The sequence below is a fragment of the Hydra vulgaris genome, chromosome 07, assembly GCF_038396675.1.
Source record: "Hydra vulgaris chromosome 07, alternate assembly HydraT2T_AEP".
Classification (NCBI taxonomy): Eukaryota; Metazoa; Cnidaria; class Hydrozoa; order Anthoathecata; family Hydridae; genus Hydra; species Hydra vulgaris.
The window spans coordinates 26,746,755-26,765,467 of record NC_088926.1 but is presented as its reverse complement, the minus strand read 5'-3'; the positions used below and the strand labels follow the sequence as shown (position 1 = coordinate 26,765,467).

At 27.4% G+C, this 18,713-nt stretch overlaps 1 protein-coding gene across 2 annotated transcripts in view; it reads left to right on the top strand.

The window, feature by feature from the left end:
- The first annotated feature begins 6,279 nt into the window (after positions 1-6,279).
- LOC100198041 (ubiquitin-protein ligase E3C) overlaps positions 6,280-18,713 on the top strand; it is a 51,291-nt gene continuing 38,857 nt past the window's right edge. For both annotated transcript variants that reach the window (XR_010639646.1, XM_065801506.1), the window contains exons 1-4: positions 6,280-6,363; positions 9,924-9,977; positions 15,918-15,992; positions 16,753-16,875. Coding sequence is in view for 1 of the 2 variants with exons in the window: in XM_065801506.1 (XP_065657578.1) it covers positions 6,298-6,363; positions 9,924-9,977; positions 15,918-15,992; positions 16,753-16,875 (318 nt within the window). In the remaining variant the exon portion in view is untranslated. The remainder of the gene's footprint in view (positions 6,364-9,923; positions 9,978-15,917; positions 15,993-16,752; positions 16,876-18,713) is intronic.

Here is an 18,713-nt window from a genome sequence, read left to right as displayed (position 1 = left end):
CCGAAAAAATTTGAAGATGCAGAATTGGCAGCATTGCTCGATCAGGATTCTTGTCAAACGCAAGAGGACCTTGCAAAATCGTTAGGAGTTGAACAATCAACAGTTTCCAGACGCCTCAAAGCCATGGGTATGATTCAAAAAATGTCGCAAAAAAGAGAATTAATATTGCATTTAGAATAGAAATAAGTAAATAGGAAATGAAATTTAAGGGCTTTTTTGTTCCCAGCCTTCAATCATCGCAATTTTTTGCAAACATCATTTTTGCAAACATCATTCGACATAAGTATAAACATGCAAATAATTGGAGTTTGCTCCATGTCTGGAAGGTAGCTATCTCAAACATTAAAAAAAGCTAAATCCGTCACTGCATCGCTGTTATACTTAAATCTTACTGATTGCGTTTTATTGGAAAAGAAAAATTATAAATAATAGTAGTAATGATTATATTTAAACTGCGCTTGTATAGCCTTCTTTTAGTTAAAAATTGCTGAAAACTTTTTTTCACAAATACAGTCTGCAGTATTTAATTGAGAAGAAAGTTATTTTAATCTATTTTTTGGAACAAAAAGATTATTATCGATATAGTACTCGACGAGTTATTGTGTAAAAACTTGGTCAAAAAGGGGTACTCATTACGAACTTTACTAAAATATATTTTAGTAAAATTTAGTTAACGAATTCGATAGAATTGAAAGACCTAGTTTTGACAGCTCTGAACGATTTTCTGCGCGCTTGTTTTCTGATAAGAATTTAGTTTTGCATGATTAGTATTTGGGAGATAAGTATCAGCCGACGCAGTATGACAATTGTTTATAGATAATAGCATAGAATTTTTAAGATGTTATACTTGAAAAGGTTTACGTAAATATCTTCAGGGTTTTTATTCCAATATTATAAATATGTAATTATCATAAATTTTTATTATAAATTTTTATTTAATTTTGTACCTGTAAGCAAAAAAACAAAAAAAATACTCATGGTTTGTAATTAATTTGTGTGTGTGTTCCTGGTTAAAAGCTTTAAAACAATTGAAGGGATAGATTACAATGATTTATTTACATTTTTGAAAAGCTGTTTGGTTTTATCACAACAACTGAAAGTTTTTTGTTCACAAACCACTCGTTAACTTGATTGATTTGATTACCAGTGTAGATTTATTTGATTACCAGTGCGGGTTATTGTTCTATTTTGTAACTGCCTTTTATCTGTAAGCAGGAACTTTATGTTAATACGGGAACTTTATTATATCAGGGTTTAATTTAACACAATTTGAATTGGAGTATACATTATAGGTTTTTATTATTACTTTTACTGGTTTTGAGAACGTCTCGAATATAAATATTATTAAAGAGTAGTAATAGAACTGATCCTTGATCAACTATTCCTGATAAGACAAGAATCTTCTTTCTCTTCTTTGGGAGTCATTTGCACTACTATTGTAGTACTATTTTCTTTTTTTTATCTTATTTAAATATCAACTTTTTCATCTCAAAAAAACAAAAAACGTTAACTTTTGAAAATTAAAAATAAACTTGTGATTTGAATAGTACTTTGTAGTGATTTGAATATTAAGACTTTTTCGAACGTTTTATAATTGATTCAAAGAGACTATACTTTTTTATACTTTAATGCATTTTGATACTTTTATAGATAATTTTATTATTTCTGTCAATTAAAAATGTTTTAGTTTTAATAAACTTTTCTATCACCGGAACTAAAACTAAGCTTAAACTAAATGTATTTGAAATATTGGAAGAAAACTGCTTAAGGCAATGTTTACATTTTGAATTTGTGAAACATCCTCCCAGTTTGCAAAAAATAGAGCATTAATTAAAAGTTTCATACAAAATGTCGTTATATGTTTGTTTTGCAATTATTTTTTTTTTTGAGGGGTGTGTTCAACACATTTTTTTTAGGGGTGCGTTCAACACATTTTTTTGAGGGGTGTGTTCAACACATTTTTTTGCTATTATAAGTGTCGTAAAATGATCCGATACATCAGATATAAATTTTCTAGTTTTAATTTTTATATTTGTAAATTTGTTTATTATTATTTGATCAATTAAAGCTTTTCATTGTAGTTTGAGTTGATTTATTTATACCAGATGACGTGTGATTTATTTATACCAGATTTATTTATACCAGATGACGAGTTGATTTATTTATACCAGATGACATGTGCAATGACGTTTTTTGTGGTTTTATTTTTAACTTCAATTGCAAATGAATCACAATTCTCACTAATTTTACTAATCTTGGTTAACGGTTAAAAAAATGAAGAGTTATAGAACAAAAATTCCTCCACTTTATACACAGTTACCCTTACATATTTTTCTGGAATATGGTAATAATTTTTATTGGATGCATTCAAATAACTTTATTGATTCTTTGAATTTTATCTTTTGGTGGACCTAAATTCGCATGTTTAATTAGATAAACATTCTTTTCAGTTATTTGCTCCAAGCCTTGCCAAAAAACAATCATTTCCGACAAGTTGATTTTTTATGTTCAGCAGCTTGTTTTCGGATAATAAATGATTATAGAAAAAAAATATCAAATTGAGTACTAATAAATACAATTAACAACTAATTAATGTTTTTTTCTTTCTTTTTATCGATGCACCAATTGCCAAAATGATTAAAAAATCAAATATATATCAACTATATAATGTTATAACACGTCTCCGCCACCGGACCGTGGTGGTTTAACAATCAAAATAAAGTATAATGTTAAAAAAAAGATTAACAAAGTTTGTAACTTACATACAGCCCTCCAGTGATGATAGCAATTGAAACTCAGTCATCGCGTAAGGTGCCTGTCTTTGCTCCCAGTCAAACACAACTTTTAAAAGTATTATTTGAATGTAAAATCTTCAACTAGTCATCAAGAATATTGAAGTAGAAAGTATACATATACAAAATAAATAAAAACTTGTTTCATTTTTATAGATAAAGTGAAATTTCCGATCATATACATTCGAGACTGAAAATGTTACATTTATTAATAATAAGGGCAAATCTGTAATTCCACCTCTTGTATGGTTCAGACTTTGTCACCTCACCTAAAGACAAAGTTGAATTGTTTGCTAAAAACTTTTCATCAATATCTCTTGATTCCACTAGTTGCGTTCTACCTGATATTGCCAACAAATAGGTTGATTCATTGCTTGACATTCGTATCACTCCAGCTTCTGTATCTAAAGTGATTTCCTGCCTAGACACTTCTGCAGCTTGCGGCCCGAACAAAATACCTGTTATTGTCTTGCAGAAGTGTACTCCGGAGCTGTCGTCTATACTCTCAAAACTATTCAACAAGTGCTTATCAGAGTCTTGTTTTTCATCCTGCTGGAAAGCGGCATCTGTTATCCCTATTTTCAAAAATTCAGGAGAGCGATCTGATTCGTCTAACTACCGTCCCATTAGTCTTCTTCCTATCATGAGCAAGGCTTTTGAATCTTTAATTAACAAACATTTAATTTCTCATCTTGAATCTAATAACTTTCTGACCATCTAATAACTTTCTTACCATCAATATGGATTTCGATCTTCCCATTCTACAGCTGACTTGGTAACAGTAATAACCAATAGGTTTTATTGTGTATTAGGTAAAGGTGGAGCAATTAAGGCCATCGCTCTTGGCATTTCAAAAGTTTTTGATAAAGTTTGGCATGCAGGTCTTCTCCATAAGCTTTCTTCTTATGGTGTATCTGGCAACATCTTTAAGATTATTGAATCCTTCCTTTCCAATCGTAGTATAAAAGTTGTCCTCGATGGACAACACTCTTCTTCTTATTCTGTAACTTCAGGGATTCCTCAAGGTTCTATCCTTGGTATATAACAAACTAAACAATTGTTCAATTGTTAAATTAAACTTTTTAAAATGCTTTCTTTCAATTATTTCTAGAGCTCTGATCTGTAAAATGTATGAAAATAAAATATCGTCTGAGAATTTGAATTGGAACCAATGTTTTTTAGAAATAGTTTTCTTCTTTGAATTCGTTTAAAAACAGATTCAAGATTAGTCTAATTGAAGCGCATACTTTATTAAACTTTTAACTAAATAAGCTTTGGCCTATGACACTAAAACTATTAAAAATCTTAGTTGATCTGTTTAGCAACATAAGAGCAGTAATGTTATGGTCTTTAAATTTAAAACTTTAAGCTAAGATTTTTATTTTGTATTTAGGACACTAAGAAGTCAAGTGGAAGCATTTTTTAAGATAATCCTAAAGCTTGAGTTATATTTTTATTTAAATAAAGAGCAGTTTACATTTGTACAAGGGTATTTATAATTATTAGTAATGAAACTCATACAGATTTTATTAGTTTGGCTCGCGCTGTCTATCTTGTTTTAAACAAATTACAGAGTGTAAAGAGTTTGTAATCAATGACAAACTTTTTTATACATGTCTATATCTCTTTGTACTAAAAGAAAAAAAAGACAATTGTTATAACACAGAAAATAAATCTTTAACTGCAATACTAACATAGATGCTGTGTTCAAGAAGTGTATTAACCATATGGCCTGGGATGTTATAAATGAAATTAAGAGACTAGGGATAACATATAACTTTTGTTGTTTAACATTTAATTTTCCAAAAATACTGTTATCTGTTTTACATCATGCATAAATACCATTAATTTTGCCAAAAATACTACTATATGCTTTACATCATGTCATATACACGTTTTCTTTTATATTTATTGTAAAATATGCTATTGCATACAAGACATCAATTTTGTTCTCTTTTTTTATCAATTATTATCATATAATTTATGTAACTTCTGACAAAAAAAAATCTGCGCTATAGTAAAGTTGTTCAGAAAATAGATATAAGAGCTAAATTTACGCTAATAACAGTATCTAAAGAGTCAATATTTGTAGCTGCTAAAACACAAATCAATTAATAAACGTGCTGCTCATCTTCAGTAAAAGATATATTGTTTGTAGCTATAGAAAAAAAAAAACTTGTCAATTCTATTCTTAAATGCATTAAATGACTGAGCCTTTTTGCATGCTAACGGCAAGTTATTCCAATCATTGAAAATACAATTTGCAAAGAAATTATGACGAGCATTATTATATGTGAATACACTTGAGGATCATCCATAAAGTGCATACGCTCGGATGAGGGAGAAGGGGTCTGCAAATGACGTATGTGAGGGGCAGGTGATCAATTTTAAAAGTAAGGAGACACTAAATTAAAAAAAAATGTCACAAAATGTTGAGTAGGTAGGTTAAAAGCGTAGGTACTTTTTCGGAGATTAAGGGTACTCAAAAAAGCGTATAAAAAAAGGCGGGGTAGAGGGGGGAGGGGGAATGTTGAAATAAAAGTGTACGTACTTTATGGACGACACTTTTATTTAAGCGCCTATTGATTCTATAGGCACTTTAGTAAGGGGTTGTCCATAAAGTTAGACGACCCCTTACTAAATAGTATATTACATAGAAGAAGAATGTTGTTCGACTTCTAACAACATTCTATAGTATAGAATGTTGTTAGGAGCCGAACAACATCCAACAATCGAAACGTTTTTTATTTTATTTTTAAACGGCTATTTCTTATTTTTTGTCGAAAAACTTATCTCTAAAAATATTGTATAAATTATCATTTATTATTAATGATTTAGAATGTGGCTCTGTCCACACTCAAAAAGTGTTTGTTATTTATATTTATTTTATGTAGTTTTTCTTGGAACTGTAGTAAAATTTATCTGTAGTAAAATTCTTAAGGTCAAACCCAGAATGTGTCCGGGGATATTTGAAAGGAGTTGGAAAGTTGGATGAAAGGCGCTATTTGTTTTTTTATCTATCGTGAATTGTATCTTTGCAGCTCTTGGAAAAAACAAAACCAAAAACAATTATTTTTATGTTTGTTAGGACGGTTGCTTTGTCGACTTTTTTATATGGATTTTATATGGAAATATATATTTTTGAAAAACTTATATATTTTATATGGAATTATGCTGACTAAGCAAAACATTGAAAAATATTATTATCATGTTAGGGGGTATCGACCGGATAATATATTTTAGTAATTTTCTTGTTTATAACTTTTTAATTATAAAACAGCACAAATATTTTACTTAGGGTTTTTAAATACAAAGGTTTTTTTTAGTAGCTGTGTTAAATTTTTTACTGCAAAACATCATGCGTGTGACTATTTTGCTTTTTAGTATTACTAGAAATTATTAACAGTAATATAGTTTGTAAAATAATAGTAAAAGAAAAGTTGTAAAATTGCTTATACTAAGTTGTTTACTAAATAATTTGAGAATTTAATTTTAGATTTTAAAAATGTATAGCTTTGATGGACAGCATAAAACTGGTTTAAAAGTATCACTTGGAGGAGCTTCTAAAAAGGTGTTTTTTTCTAAGTAAATTGAGTGCATCGAATGCTCATTTTAACTAAATTTTTATGATGAAATCAGAGTCTGACTCTATTCAAGAAGTTTTGTGAATGGAGCTACAATTCTTAAACAAAGTTTTATTTAATTTACATAAGCTATACCAAATTTTATAATCAGTCAATCAATCTTCTAACAAGAAAATCTTTCGTTTTAACTATTTTATTCCACATCTGTTTTTTTTTTTAATTTTGCTTTTAACAAAGCTGCAACTAAATGCTATTTAAGTTGATATTAAAAAAAAAAGAGTTAAAAAAGCGATAAGAAAGTAGTTGATAGAAGAAATTAAATTATGTAATTTATATGAGTTAAAAAAACATAAAGATATACAAAAATTTTGTAGCATTGATGTTTGAAGAAGAAAAAAAAAGAATAATACAAGTTTTTTTTACATAAAGGAGCAGCTTCAGTAAAATAATACAAATTACCTTAAGAATTAGTCAAGTAAGTTTGTTTTTGTTGGTGGAATAAAAGATGTTAACATGTATCTGTAGTAAGGAGAAAGAATTAAAGTTTTGTAACAATCAGACAGAGGCTCAAGCTCGACAGCTAGAGCAGATCCAGCTACATTTACTATAAATTCTTGGACTAATAAAATTTATAAAAATGGGCGTATATAAAAGGGCACCATTAGAAAATCGCAAATACAATAACAGTATTTCTAACATGGACAGATAAGAGATATATAAGTAGAGAATGAAATCAGAATAAGGTAATAGAAAAAAAATTTGAGCAGATACTGATTTATTTACATAAAATGCAACTTGTTTTAATAGTATACTTCTGCTTGAAAAGAGTATTTTATTTTTTGAAACAACTTTTTCTGTTTAAGCAATTTTTTCCAATCATTTCTTGTAGTGTTTTCTATGCATTGTATTTTATTTTATTTTGTCTTATGAGAATAGACTTGTAAAGCTTTTGTCTTACAATTATGAGGTTCATGATTTAAATCCAACCTATGTCTTAGGAAATGTTCTACCTGATTCTCTTTGCAGTGACCTAAATCAATTAAGTTTGTATTTAGGAAGTTAGGATTTAGAGAGAGTTTTAAGTTAAGTTATAAAATGAGTGGTAACCTTGACTATAATACCCCTGCTGGTACTTTAGGGAGGTGAGTATAATAATAAATAAATAAAGTTATTATAATAAATTAGGGTTTCCAAATATTCGCATTTATAAAAAACCACAGTTTCGGTTTTAATTTTAAAAGAAACAGTGGTTTTTGGTTTTTCTTTTTAAATAATAAAACTTATGTAAGTTTATCTTGCATTATTTATTAAAAAGTTATTTTTTAATAAATAATGCATTATGTTTATATTTTGAAATAAAACTTACAATGACTTATTTTTATTATAAAAAACTTTTAAGAAAACTAAAGACTTTAACAATTCATCAGATTATCGTGATCTGGTTTTTGTACAGAAACAAGTGCAGCTCAAAAAAACGCGTTCCACATTTGTTGAGGTCGCGTTGTAAATTTTTTCAAGGTTTTCTGTTTATTTGCCTGTATTTTGGTACAACAAAAACTCTTGCTTAAGCCAATTGATCAGTAGATTTAAAGTAAATCAGTAAATCCAAAAATCCTAAACTCAAGTTTTCTAGCAAAATTTAAAGTATTTTTTTATAGAACAACTGTAGGATCTTTTAGGCATCTCAACAACTGCATAACATTTCCTTTAATTCTTTCATCGACCTGCTTTTTCCAATTTGAAAGCAATAAAGATGTGATTTCTGTATTCATAGCAAATAGTTTTGAAAGCATGAATTCAGGAACAGTATCTGCTGTCGATAAAATTGCATTTTCTCTGCTAAGGAATTCCACTGCTAGTTTTGCTAATGACTCAAAATCTAGCTTATTGATTACTTCAAGAGCATTTAATTCAGTAAATGTCTGGAATAAACATTTCTTAGTTTTTAACAAAGGTGCAGTCAATGAAAAAAGTGAATTTCAATGATGACGAACATCGAGATGCAGTTCGATTTATTTACCAAAATCCTCAGTAACTTTCTTCTGAAAAATTTGATTACGAACTGATTACATTTTTATGAACTTCACTACTTTTCATACGTTCATCAAAATTTCAGGGTAATCAGCATTAATCTCATTGTTTACTGATTCAAAACTTAAGTTATCATCGTAAATTCCATGTTTATTCTCTACTGAATCACTGTTCATTTCCTTGGGAACTGGTACATCTGTGTCTTTATTTTTCTTGTATAAAGTGTTGCATAAACCATGATGAATTTCATGATTAAAGCAAAATTGATCAACAATGTCAGTTAATTGTGTGAGCTTTTTGTTGATTTTGAGTAGAACTTACTACATCTCTTTCCATAGAAACACCAAATGAATTCAAATGATCCTTAATATTTTGTATTAAATTTTTAGCTGAACAGGAACCACAAATCCTAATGAGGTCAGTTATATAGATTTTCTTACATTCTCTTTCATGCAGGTTGACACCAATGTACCTTCAGTGCCTCTTAGATGTGTATTCATCATGTGTTAAGCTGAATTTATGTCCCATATGAATTTGTTTGATAATTTCTTGTTTCATCACTTCTTTTTTATCAGAAATATCTTGATGAATCAAACTCATCACAGTTGTTTGACTTTTAGGAAGATGATTTTTTCTTTGTTGAATCAATGACCAAATAAATTTGTTGTTATTCATCGTATTAATCAAAACACCGTATTTAGCTAGATTAGCTACAGTTTCTTTAAGGTTTGTTTTTTGTAAATAACTGTCCATGGTTTAAACTTTTTTTCCTATGGTGGATTTAAGCTGCTGCTTAATTCTCCAGTTGAAGGGCTGTTGATAGTAATTCCATGAATCAAAATATGATCCTGCAAAGTAGTTGTAGATCCACCAGAGCATATTACAACAGAACCGCATTTATTACAGATTTAGGGTTACCAGACGTCCTCTTTTTACAAAGGAGCGCGTGCTACAATATGTTTTTGCTCCTTGTTGTCAATTACATTTATTTCTTACATTTACTGGTGTGATTAAATTCTAGTATAATTGACTGTCATTTAGATTAGCAAATATATTTGCTAATATATTTGCTAATATATTTGCTAATATATTTGCTAATATATTTGCAAATATATTTGCATGTTTTATTTAATATTCAAACATCTTATTTGGAATACTTGAATAATTTTGAAAATGAAAAGACATGTTAAGCTTTCCAGCAACATACAATCGAAATAATAAAATAAAGATTTAATTACTTACAAATTTGATTTTTTTATGCCTTTCTATAATAATTAAACATTAAAAAAACATTATACAAAAAACCTGCCAAAACTGTTTTTGAAAACCCTTACTTCCAGGTAACCAAGGTTACCTGGAAGCACAACCAAGCAAAATATTTCTGAGTACTTTGTGGGCTAACTTAAGCAGAGAATAAGTTCATAAAGGATATCACTCAAAGAATTAATGTCATTGTGTTGTCTTTTTTCAGTTCAAAAAGTAAAAAAAAAATTATTTAGTTTTTTTTGTTTTTTAGATTGATAAAAAGTCTTTACTACAATCTGCAAAAGATGAAAGAACTAAAAGAGAGGTTTTTTTAAAATCTTTTTTAAAATTTATTAACCTTATCAAATTTTATTTATTGTATGACATTTATTGCTTTCATTGAATAAATAAGTATAATTATTTATTGAATTATAATAGTCTATTATTATTTTTATTATTTTTTGCTTTGCAAAAATTTAAGGAGTTGTAAAAATAGCTACATTTTCTTTTGCGTAACTGAAAAGTCAAAAGACAAGTTTTACAATCACATTTATGCAAAAGATAACATAATAAAGATATGGAATCATTCTTCCAGCTTTTTAGTGTTCTTGATCTTGAATGTTGAAAAAAATTTGTTCCTTAAAGATAATTTGCACAAACAAAAATATAGAAATTTCAATTATATATATATATATATATATATATATATATATATATATATATATATATATATATATATATATATATATATATATATATATATATATATATATATATATATATATATGTATATATATATATATATATATATATATTTAAATATATATATATATATATATATATATATATATATATATATATATATATATATATATATATATATATATATATACATATAACTCCTAACTAGTTGTCAGAAAGTTTTTCCGTATTATGTTGACAAAAAGTCAAAATTAAAATACAAGACCGGAATTTTTTTTTATTACTTGATAGACTGCCTTCTCCAACCAAATCCTCAGTCAATGTAGCAGCACTCCATTGCAAGTCAGGCTATTTGTCAGTTGATGTAGCAGCACTTTGTTGCGAGTCAGGCTATTTGTCAGTCGATGTAGCAGCACTCCGTTGCGAGTCAGGCTATAAGATAATCGATATAGCAACACTATGTGCATGATTTACAGTAAAATAAAAAAGAAAACATTTTATTGAAAAAAATAAAAATAATTTAAATAAAATAAATTAAATAAATTAAATTAAATAAATAAATTAAAATAAATAAATTAAATAAATAAAAAACATTTTATTGAAAAAAGTAAAAATAAAAACATTTTATTGAAAAAAATAAAAATAAAAACATTGTTTATATTATTAAAAACATTCAGAATGTTTTAAAAACATTCTGGTCAATTAAATTTGCGTTTTTGCGGTTTTTTAAAAAACGATTAATTTGTAATTAAATTAATGGTTTTAACTTTCTGACAACACCGAAATGTTGGATGAAAGTCAAAAGTAATTAAAGTGACATTTGTTGACAAAAAAATCATTTTTTACCTTCCGTACTCCCAAATGCAACAATTTATAGAACTATATATATATATATATATATATATATATATATATATATATATATATATATATAACATATATATATATATATATATATATATATATAACATATATATATATATATATATATATATATATATATATATATATATATATATATGTATGTATGTATGTATGTATGTATGTATGTATGTATGTATGTATGTATGTATGTATGTATGTATGTATGTATGTATGTATGTATGTATGTATGTATGTATGTATAGGGGCTATTCTAGAAAAACAATTAGGGCGGCAGTACCCCCGCACCATAATAAAATTTGCAGTATAAAAGTGTTTTTTTGGGAAAAAAACAATATTTGCCTTTAAAAAATAAAGACTAGGATAACCCCTGTTATATATATATATATATATATATATATATATATATATATATATATATATATATATATATATTTATTTATTTGAGGAATCATATTTTCAAAAAATGTGCTTCTTTTGGAAAAATACTTTTTAATTCCAAGTCTTTTTTTTTCTTTAACAATCAATTAAGCACTATTGTAAACAGTAAACACTTTTAGACCGAACAAATGTAAGTAAAAATCAATTTACATGTGCCAGTATATAAAACTTATGAATATATAATCAATGTTTGCAACAATTTAATACTAAACTAGAAAACTTTAAATTATTGTTTAAAGCAAATAAAATGGTTACATATGTCAGAATATAATACTTATATCAATGCGTGAGGATTAAAGTACAAATGTTATAACGATCACTAATAAAAAATACACAGCTTAAGATTCCAATCTTTAGTCATATGTCCTCATTTTATTTTTGATCTAATGATGGATTTTGTTTAAATCAATGAGTAATAAAAATGCTTTTTAGCATTAGCTAAAAAGTTTTCTCTGCAAAAAAACAAGTGCTTATATTATGTTAATTTTTGAATAGCTCCACATTATCAATTAATTCTTTTTAAAAATCTAAATTAGATTTTTATGCTGTTTTTTTCCATAAAAGTCTTAATTCCTAAATGGGGCAGATGGTTTTAGTTGTTAACAATTAGGATGGTTTTGTAAATAGTGCTTGTACACATTACCTAGACTCAACCTTTATTGGACATAGTTAAAGCATAGATCTTTATATCTTATGGGTTTTAAAATTGTTAAATCAAACCAAACTTATTCAAGTATCTATCAATGGCCCAAATGCAACTGAGTTAACTAAAGTTTGTGATCTTCATTCCATTCATCAATCATTTAAAACAAGAGGGAAAAAAAGACAGACTAGAGTATTAAAAAAACTTTAAAAGTCTCTTTAATACTCTATCAAATTCTCCATGATTTGCTTGCCAGGCAAAAAGACTGAAGTGACTGGAAATAGGTCAATTTTTTCTTCCATTCTGTGGCACTTGATAAGATGATAATAAAAAGATGGCACTGAAAAAGCTGTTAACATTTAAAAGAGCATTTGTAAAATATGTAAGTTTCGAGAATCTCTTCCTAAGAGTAAGTCTTCATACAAAATCTACTGAGTTGTGCTGCTTCTAAGGATCCTTTAGTTTCACCTAAATCTCATTTTATTGTTCACATAGCAAGTAGTGTCAGTATGCTAAATCTATGATGTCATTTTTATATTACAACCTTTATCAACTTTTGAAAGAAAAAACATCAAAGTTCCTCAAAGTTGATAATTTAGATAAATGTAAAACTGCAAACAGCTGTGCAAATTGGATTTCACCAAAAAAAAACTTTAACACGTTTGCTGCCAACTACGAGTATACTCGTAGTGCTTATTTTTCAAATGTCAATTCTGTCATTAAAAGATCAAATGTTAGTTCTGAATAATTATTACTTAGGTTGATTGGATTTCCGAGAAGCGCAAGTCTGGCATTATTACAATTGAAATTGATAAGAGCTTTTCTAACTCTCCAGAAAACATATTAAAGATCTGCTCTAAATGTCTGTCAACAATAGGTAATATATACAGAAGATTTTTGAATATTACATGATATTGATATAGTCAAATTATCGTCAACAATTATATTTAGTTCGTGGCTTTGAGCACAAATGCTGCAAATCAACTGTTGTAAAAAACCTTACATCATTGGCATTAGAACAAGGTATGCTCAGTGCAGAGTAGGTGGCTTTTTATATGTTTATAGTTATGCTCATTATATGTGAGAGAGCGTTGAATCCTTATAATACCATTGTACAAGTTTCATTTGATAGAGGTGGAGGTTCATTGAAAATAGTTGTTAACATCTTTAATGAAGATGAAATTGAAGTTAACAGTAATAATATAAAAAAACAGAAGTAAATTTCAGGTATCAGACAAATATATGGGGTCTAATGGCAACATATACAGTTTATTGCTATTGCTGAAGATGTTCCTGAAACATATCAGAATATAAAACAAATCCAGCTAGATTACCAGGGTTTTCATATTGCATAGGATTTAAAGTTGGCTAACATGATTATGGGCTTATCTGGCCATGGTGGCATCCATCCATGTTTATATTGTGAAAGTGAAAAGACTATAAATACAGGAACTCTTACTCTCTGGTCAAACTTTAATTAGTGGCTGTCTGGAAGATACATTCTTAGACATAGCTATCATGGAGGTTTGGTGGAGTGAACTGTAACAAGATATTGAATAATCCTCAAGTTCTAGAGATAGCATTCCTAAATGATTGTTGACAGCTAATACCTATTATTACATGTTTCAAAGATTTAAGTGTGTTGTGGATGACTGCTTTTATGATGTCCTTACTCCCAATGTCAAGCATACTATTGCTAGATTAAAAGACTCATTTAATTACCTAATAGAATTTTCAAAAGAATATAATTACACCTTACCCACAACATGGAAGGTCCACATCATGTTATCCCACATTGTTCCTTTTTGTGAAAAAATCAATGTGGTTTAGTCAGATTTGCAGAACAAACTGGAAAAGCAATTCACTCCAAGTTTAAACCGATTTGGGCAAGATACAAAAGAAATGTAAGTCACAAAGACCATGGAGAGAGCTTGCAAAAGGCAGTTTCAGACTTCTCATCAAGACGAAGATATTATCTTGAAGACAATATCAATTAACTTTATAAATGCCTTGTTGTAACTTAATTAAATAAAGATCTGTCAAAGTATTTAGCTTTTATTTAGCTTTATTGAATTTTCTATAAAGTTTATCTTCTGCCTGCAAATCACTGTGAGGACGGATTTGGGTTTGCATAAATCAATATTTGAAAAAAATGTTAAAAGATAAAATATTAAATAAAGATAAAAGATATATAAATTTAGCATAAGATGTTATAAAAATTAAGCATATTTTGGTGCATCAAATCATCATTTATAATCATTAGTATTTGAACAAGTCTTACAACAAATCTTGGTACATTGCAAGGGTTGCAGGGCATGCTTTATTCTGGGGAAGGTGGAGGGAGGGGGATGTAAACACAAAATTTAAATATATTTGTATATTTTATGCTAAATTTATATTTTATATAAAAAATTTAGCAAGTTGAGCATCAAGGCCCCTCAGCCCTCCTATTATCAATATTTTCAATAGGGTTTTAAACCCCCTCTGTCTCAAAATGGACCCCTGGATTTTCAAAATGTTTAATTTTCAATTTCCTAATAAATATCTATATGATGGCATTTTTTTTTTTAAGTTGGATAAAGTACAACCTGATGGTCACACATATATTACCAAAAATATTTTTCTCCTAAAATATATCAAGTTGGGTCTCAAAACAAGCTGAATTTCATCAAAAAAAAAATAAAAATTTGTTGTTAAATAAAAAACAATTTTTTAAAAAATATCTTTTTTAAGAAGGTTATATTTAAAAAGGCTTGTTGTTTATGAAATTTCTATAAAATTTCATGGCGAGCAAAACATTTGATTCCTTGTACACCAAATAGTTAATTATTTTGTATGTATAGAAAAAGAAGATGAAGCTGATAAATTATGTTACTTTTTGAATGCTGAAGTATTTCTAAAATAGGAGGTAAAAGTAGTAAGATTTTAAGTATTTTGATAAGAAAAGAATCGGTGAAACAAATACATTACTAAAAACATTACAACTTTCAAAAGAAGAAACGAAAGACACTTAATAGCTTTAAGTAGTAGTTAGGAGCTAATGGCTTGTGCGAGACCTAAACTTTTAGAAATTAGTAGTTTTGATGGTTAGAATTAATTTCGAACACATAAATTAAATTTAAATTAAGTAAAAGTTTCATTAAGTTTTATATATAAATAATAAAGTTTTACTTCTTAGTTATTGCATTCAATTGTATGCAAATCTTAAATGCTTATTATTATTATTTTGAAAATAAATATTTTTTCCTTGTTTTTTTGTCATTTTAAAATTTAATGATTTAAAATTTAACTAATCCGTTTCATTTTAGTATTTTAGTAAACGCAAATGTAATCACAATTTTAGTAAACACAAAGGAATCTCACTTAGTAAACACAAACATATTTAGTAAATACAAATAAACATAAATTAATCTCACTTAGTAAACACAAATGAATCTAATTTAGTCATCTTTGAAGTAAAATTAAAAGAAAAGTAATTTAATGTGTATTGTTAGATTTATTCTGATGTCATTTAAATAAAGATTCGTATAGAAATAGAAAATAAAATCAATATAAATGATATTATCTTTTTTGACAGTATGTCATATATACTTTCAGTTCCTAAGACGACAAAACATATCCGCATTAAAAATTCAATCATGGTATCGTGGAATTACTGTCAGAATGTGCATTGTAAGTTTTTAAATTTATTTTATTTTACTACATGTGTGCAAATTATAAAAATTTATGTTATTGATGGGGATAGGGATAAACTTGATAGGATTTGGGTGGGGATTTCAGATTACTTAAATGTGCTTTTATAGTTATAAACATAATAATATTTATAATATATATATATATATATATATATATATATATATATATATATATAATATATATATATATATATATATATATATATATATATATATATATATATATTTAAATTTTCAGAATTTTATTTTTAGTATTAGCATATACTGTTGAACTTTTTTGTATTATCAACAAATATATCACATTCAAAAGGTCTATATAACTGCTTGTAATTTTTGTAAAACCAAAGTACAATAAATTTTGACAATCTGATAAAGCTTTTAATTTTCCCATAAGTTTTTAATAGTTTGAAGATTGTGGAATATGTTTCCTTTACAATTTGAAACTTCTATTCCTGAAAAACTTTCATTTTTCAACTATAATAGTGGTAATACTTTATATAGGTAATCCTTGTTGGATAGCAGCAAAAGTCTGACATCAATAAAAATTCTTTTTTAAAGAAAAAATTATTTTTTGTCAGTGTGTTTTTTTGCCCAAACAACATTTTTTGCCCATGTAAGTCAACTTACATGGGGTTGGAGCAAGTGTGAGCAATAGTTTTCCATTCCTGCAGAAGGCTGTATATATGCATATATAGTTAAATGTTTATGTCTTTGATATTTTTATTTTAATTATTTAGAGTGCAAAAGAGCGAGATGTGTTTGATTTGCTAATAAAAAATGAAGGATGCTCAGATTCTTTGATCGTTCTCATTAAAAAGTTGTGTTGTTTTTATAAAGCAAATATTGATTACCAAAGATTGGTATGTTATCTTTTATAGTTGATGGTAGTGTTTTAATTTATAAATGAATAAAATATCAACTGTTTTATTTTATAAACATTCATTATATTATCAAGCTGATCTAAAAATGTTTTAATCAAAGGTTGAATCACATATGAAATAACATAAAGCGTTTTTTAGTAATATCAACATATCCTTTTAATTCAAAAAATATTTAAAAGTTTAAGTTTAATGTAATAGCAATATTAGATTAATGTTCAAAACTAATTCAAGCACATAAATCTTTATCAGCAACAAATTAAATTAACTAACTGAAGATTAGTTAATGAACAATTGTATTCTAGGCTTTATGCACCAGTTACAAAGTTAACACAAAGTTACACCAAGTTATGAAGTTATGAAGTTACAACCATATACATGGTTGTTGGTAACAACTGCGTTAGCACATTTTAGCGTACACCAATATTAACACTTGCACTATTGACTCAAGAAATTTTTCGTTACAATATTTGGAACATTTTTAAAAAATGAATTTTTTGATTGAAAGCACTGTTTATACCAGCGGATATTTTAATTGAAAGTACTGTTTACACTAGTGAATATTTTTGAGCGAAAGTACTGTTTATACCAGCAGATATTTTTAATCGAAAGCACTGTTTTTATCAGCGGGTATTGAGTCTAAGTATTTACCACCATATTGTGAAACTTCTGACAACTTGGTAATCTTGGTAACCTTGTAAATCAGCCATTCATTGTGCAGACTGAAAAAAGGTTTTTTGTGCTTGACTTGCTCTGCTTAATACAAATAATAAATTCACATCTTTTGAGGGTTATAGAGCATTACTCATGAACAGCACAACACTTAATAAATTCTCTTAAATCCAGTTTCTTTAAGTTTAATCAAGATGCAACGGTTGCACACTCAACCTTGACACATATAGTTAAGTAATATTGCAATGATAGTTATTTTTATAGGACTTATCAACAACCCATAAAATTATAATTTAAAATTATTTGAACTTTGGTTTGCATATTTCAAATTAGCAACTTTATTTAATATTTCAAATTAACAACATAATTTATTAAAATATAACTAGTTTATAAAAAACCCTATGAGAGCAATAAAATATGCATGAGACAGTGAATGACATTCCATTTTATAAGCAATTTTGACCAAGTTTTAACTAAAACTATTTTTATTTTTTATCACCCATATCCTTGAACAGGAACTGATGGAGATGTTTTTAGGTTCTATCAGATAGAGATAGCGTACATAATTTTTACAATTTATATATTTAGGAACTTAATATATATAGTGTTTACAATTATTTAAATAGTCAAAAAAATTTTACTTTATGAATCTTACTTCAAAATTGTTTATTCTTAAGCAATTGTAAAATTAGTTTCATGCTAAATTCTATCATCAGGTAAAAAAGGTTTTTCCTAATCATTGCATTTAGCATGAAACATATACAGTGTTGGCAAAAAAAGATCCGACCACGCATTGTTTATCTATGTATACAGTATGTACATTGTAGTGAAGGCGCTTTCCTCACCTTTCCCCATTGCTTTGCATGCGTGATTGACTAGTTATCAACCAATCAAAACAGTTGTACCATTGTTATATATACTATCGCATCCGTGGCTGTGAATTACTATTTACATTTGACTATGAAGACAACATCACCTGGAAAACGTGCTAAAATACAACTTTTGATGGAAGACGAGAAGTCTGAACGTGCGATTACCGCACTTTACAAATGCCTAAGACAACTGTTCACAATGTCATTCAGCACATCAAGTCAACAGGCACCAGCACTGCAGAAAGATCCAAAGCAAAAGCAAAATTTAAAGCAGGT